We start from the raw sequence: 7,007 nt of genomic DNA, 5'->3' as shown, positions 1-7,007 counted from the left end.
TGCTGAACGAGAGTGAATATGTCATACCCAACCCATGGTTCAAATGCGATGCGATATGATGTGGTTTGATGCCGACATCAACCAGGATCTTAGTATCAACCATAATTCTGAGAGGAAAATAAAGAAGTTGAGAATCAATAAGTGCTCTCCAGATGTTCGACTCAGAGACAAAATAGCAAATGGAAGTTTCAACCTATTGTCTAGGGATAAAGGTAAAAGGAGAAAGGCAAATTCAAATATCACAAACTCCATTGAAACTAGTATTGCACCATGTAATTAAAACCCAAAACCATGATACTTACATATGCTTTTCCATGAAAAAAATTATCTACACTCTACCAAATGACATTAGTTAACGAGGTCCCCTGACAACATTGAGACCAATTTCCTGCCACAAATTCATATGCAGATTCAAGTAACTGTTAGGCTAAATGAAGAAACAGCTACTACCTCCATCTTAAAAGATAAATTTGTACATAGAATCCAAATCCAAATAAATATAAGAAACCCATATATGCTCTAATATATTAAAGTAAGAAAGATACCTGTCTTGGGATCACATCTTAAATGAATATAAAATTATATTTCAAGGTAGGCAGCTCACAACAATCACACTTCTAGTCATCTATTTACAAGCATTTTGTCCAGTAAAAGAGAAACATGCGACATCTTCCAGCTACCACAGAAACCCTCCCTACAAAATGCCCTAATTAACAAATCATACAATACAACATTCAGAACCAAACCTTGCTCCAGCATTCTATTTAATAGTTGTAGCCCTTCACTAAACATCCTGTTCTTAACCAACCCATCAACTAGAGCCGTGTATGCAACCAAATCTGGCAAACAACCATGTTCAATAGACTTTGCAAAAAGATCAGTAGCTTCTAGAAATTTCCCTTCTTTACAAAGACTACAGATTATAATGGTATATGTGAACATATTCGGGACAATCTTCTCCATATCCATCCTCACAAATAACTCACTAACTTCACATGCATCTCCCACCTGATAAAATCCGTGAATTAAAGTATTATATGTCACGATATTAGCAACTAAAAAACCGCTATCGACAATCCATCACGCCTTACCATTCTAGCCTTGCAAAGGCTATGAATCACGATATTGTACGTCCTAGTATTTGGTGCAATCACCCTCTTGAAAATACTGGCCAAAAGGTTCAAAACTCTCAACCGCCCTCCGATCCTACAAAACCCACTCAACACAGTATTATACCCCACAACACCAATGTCCCATTCCAATTCGATACTCCTATCCAACATACTCTTAGCTTTGTAAACCCTTGAATCGTGACAAAAGCAATTAAGAAGAATATTTAAAGTCACGACAGTCAGATATAACCCATTTTCCATCATTATATCTAACTTCCTATAAGCTTCTGATTCTCTGAAACCTTACCCACTTTACAGAGATCATCGATATAAATATTATAACTAGCTGCATTAGGCTTCCATCCCAAAAAATCTACTTCCTCTCAGAATCATATCAACCTCATTGATATCTCTGTTCTTGCAAAGCCTGTCGATCAAAACATTGTATGTCACAACATTTGGTGGGCAACCATTTTGCAACACAAATTCAATCATCTTCGTAGCTTCTTCTAATTTTCCTTTCACACAAAGAGCATGCAAGATTGGTGTGTAAGTACAAACATTTGGATGGCAATTCTCCTCCACCATCCAATTCAAAACATCATAAGCTTCATCAATTATTCCTGCCTGAGAAAGGCCCGCTATCAGTGTTGAGTACGTTGTCACATCGGGCGGGCACCCACTCCTTGACATCCTTGCAATGGTCTCACGTGCCAAATTGAACTGATCAGAGTAGCAAGAATATGCCTTGACTAAGATGTTATAAGTCGAGACATTCGGTGTCACACCTGAAGTGATCATTTCTTCGAGAACCGAACAGACTTGGTCGAGACGGTTTCCGATAATGAAGGAGTTGAGAAGAGTGTTGTAACACAAGACATTTGGCTTGACCCGACACTCCTCTTTCATCACATGGAAGATATGGAGCACTTCATTAACACTACCAGCCGGGGAGAAAGATTTCATAAGATGGTTGTAAACGGTGGGGTGGTGGGGCTGGCGATGCTTGAAACTGAATCTCGTAGTTTTTTCAGTGACATTGGAAAATCCAGTAAGGGTCTGTTTGGATGCCTGTAACTTTTTTAAGTTGTAAGAAAGTTACATGTAACTTACTTACAGACAGGTAATCCTGTTTGGATGTAAGTTGTAACTTACTTACAGGTAACTTTGTTTTTGTGTTTGGATAACCTGTAACTTTGTTACGGATAATAAGTTGAATATTCACACTAGATAGAGTTGAAATAGAGAATCGTTGAAAATTCAGATTGACACAAATAAAAGATCGGGATAAAATTATTCCATTTTATTAAGCCCATGTAAATGAATAGTTTGGCCGATTCTTAGGCTAAACTAATCAACAGGAGGGCCATAAAAGTGGGCCCATGTTTTCAAAATGCTAGTAATGTGGGCAAAAAACTTGAGGTAACATATCCAAGCAAATATTTTCATTTTCTTCACAAGATATGTTTACAATGCTGTAAGGGAAAGAAAGTCAAAAACAAATAACAAATAAAAGCAATCCTATCATTCCTTACCCAAAAAATGGAAAGAAACAAGAACATCAATCTTAAATCATCAGAACCCACAAATGGAAACTGAAAAATAGATCCTCATTTTTAAAAAGAAAAAGAAAAGAAAAACATGAAAAAGAAATTCATTACAACAATATCAATAGACCCCGATCTTCGGATCAATACCAATTAAATAAAAAAAACAACAGAAGTCATGAAGGCTATGTGATGTGTTATGTGGGCCCACTATGACGTATTTGTTTCATCCATACCATCTATCCATTATTCCAGAAAATTTTAAGTCATCAACCCAAAAATAAGGTACATTAAAATTTCGGGTGGACCACATCATTGGAAACAATGTTGATTGAACACCAACCATTAAAAACTATTGGTGGGCCACCAATGTTTTTGATCAAACTGATATTTGTTTTGTTCCCTTCATCCAGGTTTTTATGACCTAATCAACAGCTTGGATGTGAAACAAACATTACAGTGGGCCCTAGTAGTTTTTTAATGGTGGACTTTTAATCATTATCGTTTTCAGTGGTGTGGTCCACCTGAGATTTAGATATCCCTCGTTTTTGGAATCAAGCCCTAAAACGATCCAAAAGAATGGATGGACAGCATGGATAAAACAAATACAATATGGTGGGCCTCACAGATCATCTGCGTTATCCACGCCACCTCACCAAACTGCCTCCGTCAACGCAGAAGAAGAAAAAAAAAAGAAAAAAAAGGGGTTCGTACCTTGCGGAAGCTCGATGGGAGAGGGAGAAGTAGATTGAGAAAGGGAGAAGGAGACTTGAGAGAGGGAAACGGATGCAGGTGCGATTCTTCTCAATGATTTTCATTTCCCAACTAAGTTACCGTTACCTGTAACTTAGTTACAGGTAACTTGAAAAACGACTCCAGCGCCTGTAAGATTTTCGGCTCTTTCTCCTGTAACTTAGTTACAGGTTGAGAGAAAGTCACCTGCGACTTTCCTCCCCCAAACGCCAACTACAACAAAGTCACCTGTGACTTACTAACATTTTAGAAAAGTTACAGGCATCCAAACAGGCCCTAAGGCAATCATGAGTATGGTTTTCTTCGTTGAACCTGAATGCAGTGGCGGTGCCTGACCATTCAATCTATGCCAGATTGTTCGGGGGACATTCTTCGAGCATGTCATCTGCATAGGGCTCGGCATTGCTGTGGAGGGATTCAGAGGACATGTTTGGATTGAAATGGTTTCGGTTGCTGTTGTGTGGCAAGCCATCTACGTCGTCTGTCGAAAGAAAGGTATGAAGATGGAAATTTAGGGTTTTAGGAAGTAAATACCTTGAGGGGCCGTTCGGAGGCGCGGGAGGTGGAGATTGACGGTGGAGATGGAGGTTTTGAGGAGTGGACCGTTGGATGGGGACAGATGGAAGGCAGAGATGATCGGATTGTGGGGTCGGGTGGGTACATTGATGAGCTTAGCGATGGACCAGAGGCAGGCAACGACGACGGAGGGATTGAAGAGCCAGACCACGACGGAGGGAGATCTTCTTCTTCTTGGAGAAGAAGAGCTTGTAGCTATGAGAGAGGATGAGGAGGTGGATGGAGCCTCTAAAGGGACGAGAAGCTTGCTGAGTAAAATTGAAATTTTGAACAGGGCACTTTGTATGTGGAAAACGCTGGGCGTGCCTTCAATTTCTGAGAGGCGAACGACTTCATGTGAATGATATCCACATCGTCCATCAGGTGGGCCACCTAATGTCTAGCCTATAAAACTTTACTCGGCATTGAAACGGATAGTGCTCTGCACCAGGCACAGAGATCAAATAGGGCAAATAAAAGTGTACCTGAATAGGAAGGCAAACGTAGATTTACCTTGCATTACAACCGAGGGCTTGAGGGCATATGATTGATTCTCCGTGATACATGTAAATCATGTAAATAAGTAATTGTTACCTTTTCACCTTGTTTGAAAATGTGAGAGCAATTTCATCTGAAAAATTAATATAAAAGTGTTAGACTTAAATTTATGTACCCCGCCGTAATGTATATGATATATCCGCACCGTCCATTTATTTTATTAGAACCTTTTGGGGCATGAGTCGAAAAAAGAGGTAGATCCAACGCTCAAATAGCCCATACGAGAGGAAACAGTGGCCTTAATTCGTCCACCATTGAAAGTTATTTCCTTCACTAGCCCCACATTGAGGTTTTTTCATCATCTAATCCATTCATAGGGTCGCACAGACATGGATAATGGAAAAACATAAATATCAACTTTATCCAAAACTTTTAATGGCCCTAAAAAGTTTTTAATGGTAGGCGTTTGATTCCCACTGTTTCCTTTGGTGTGATCTACTTGAGCTTTAGATCTGCCTCATTTTTGGTCTCATGCCCTAAATTCAGCTGACATAACAAATAAGTAGTGTGGATAAGTCACATACATCACGGTGGCCTCCACATTAATTTTGTAAATTTCTCGATTTACGTGTTAAAAAAGTTAGTTGTCACATCTGTATTGAGAAAGATGCGGTAATTACATAGGTAAATAAAGGATAATTACAGTTGAGTTGCAAAATCAAACAAGCTTGGGGAAGCAACGGGATGAAACCTAGATTTGTTTAAATAGTCACTAAGGGAAGAGTGTGGAACTCATCAATGCTCTTTCTCCTTAGATGCTACGCATGAATTTAACAATCCTACTCCAATTAAATAATACAACAGTAGCACACCACCCCTAAACAAATCAGAGATTGATCACAGTTGTAGTGAGGTCCATAGGTATGCCTGATCATGATATCCAACTTTTAGGGAGATCCAAATCGATGATCAATTACACCTTATAAAAATTCTTACATTTTTCCACTTTGGGCCACATTGATTAATGTCAGGATTTAATTTTAAAAACATATTTTAATTTTGTAAAAAATATTTGAATGATTAACCAATGCAATTATTGAATAATATGGGCAATGCTTCTACAATCTCGTATATCGAGATTATTAGTATTAGATTGTAGTAGCCATCACAACATTTAGTCTTTGCAAAGTGAGATTAAGCATAGTCATAAATACCACCAGCTTTAACGATATAGATCAGGGACAAGGAAATGTAGTATGAGGATTACACATGCGGTATAATCATGTGTGTCTATCCTTAAGAGGTCATGGAGTTTTCAAATATCTTAAATGAGACATGACTTTAGTTACAATTACGCAGAATAAATTATGCATACTCAAGGAGAAGCATAAATAAACTTTATAACAAAATCATTAAAACCTTATAAATGATATCTCTATACATGTTTGTGCAAAAATGAATCATCTTCAACTCCCACTAACAGAATACACATGTGTGATCAATAACACCAATTTATGACCAATCGACTTTATTCATTTGGGTAATTCAACAAGATTCCTAACTTTATTATCATTCATGGATTTCAACTCATAATTGATGGCATTGATCCATCAAGAGAAATTAGCACTTTGTTTAGCTTATGTAAAAGATTAAGGATCCTTTTATACCCCTATGTCAAACTCGAGCTCCTGTAAGTGCATAATGTAATCGTCTAGAATTGCAAGCCTCCTCTAACTCGGTGATTTTCTTAATAGCTCACCTTTTTGAGTTTGAGTTTGATTTTCTTCCTTGGTGGGTTGTATAAGAGGTTCAACACGGTGATTTGTAGTGATTGTAGGGTCAACTACAGGATTTAAACCCACATGGTTTGTAATGGTCGTGATGAAAGTTATAATCCGCTCTTCCTTGAATACAAAATTTTTTATGTTTGTTCTCCCACTATTTTCAGTAGCCCTAATGAATCTATCATTTACAGTCTCAATAATCTTGACGAAGTAGGAAGGACAGTAGAATCGATATCCTTTTGACCTTTTCGGGTATCCGATAAAGAAACAACTCACAGTTCTGAGATCGATCTTTATTTCATGTGAGCTTTAAACTTTGGATCGGCAATACATCTCCAAATGTGCAAATATTCGAGACTTAGTTTTCTTCCATTCTACAATTCAAAAGGTATTTTCCTTACAGCTTTGTTGGGGACTATACTATGGATATGAACTACAGTTTTGATCGTATCACCCTACAGATTCTGGCAATGTCGAATTATTTATCATGCTACGCACCATGTCCATTAGGGCGTGATTATGCCTTTCAGTTACACAGTTACACCATTCTGCTTTAAAGTTTCAGGCGCAGTCTATTAGACAATAATGCCACAATCTTATAGGTATCTAGCGAAGGGTCATGAATTGTGACGCAACCAAATGCAATTTTATCATTGTTATCTCAATAATACAAAGTTTGAATTCATGAAAATCTTCACCGATTAAGGTCACTGTGGTGGCTAACACAATCGGATTCAATTCCATAGATTTAGACTTAG

General features: G+C 37.9%; 1 protein-coding gene across 1 annotated transcript; it reads right to left on the bottom strand.

Annotated features, from left to right (window-relative positions):
- Positions 1–621: 621 nt before the first annotated feature.
- Positions 622–1,373, bottom strand: LOC131219979 (pentatricopeptide repeat-containing protein At5g16640, mitochondrial-like). Its single transcript, XM_058214961.1, has 2 exons — positions 1,092–1,373; positions 622–1,008 (listed from the first exon to the last, which is right to left on the bottom strand). The coding sequence occupies exons 1-2, from the start codon at positions 1,371–1,373 to the stop codon at positions 622–624; spliced, it is 669 nt and encodes a 222-aa protein (XP_058070944.1).
- Positions 1,374–7,007: the final 5,634 nt, after the last annotated feature.

Source organism: Magnolia sinica, chromosome 12, assembly GCF_029962835.1.
Source record: "Magnolia sinica isolate HGM2019 chromosome 12, MsV1, whole genome shotgun sequence".
Taxonomy (NCBI): Eukaryota; Viridiplantae; Streptophyta; class Magnoliopsida; order Magnoliales; family Magnoliaceae; genus Magnolia; species Magnolia sinica.
The sequence above is the reverse complement of the archived record's forward strand: the minus strand, read 5'-3'. Positions and strand labels throughout refer to the sequence as shown.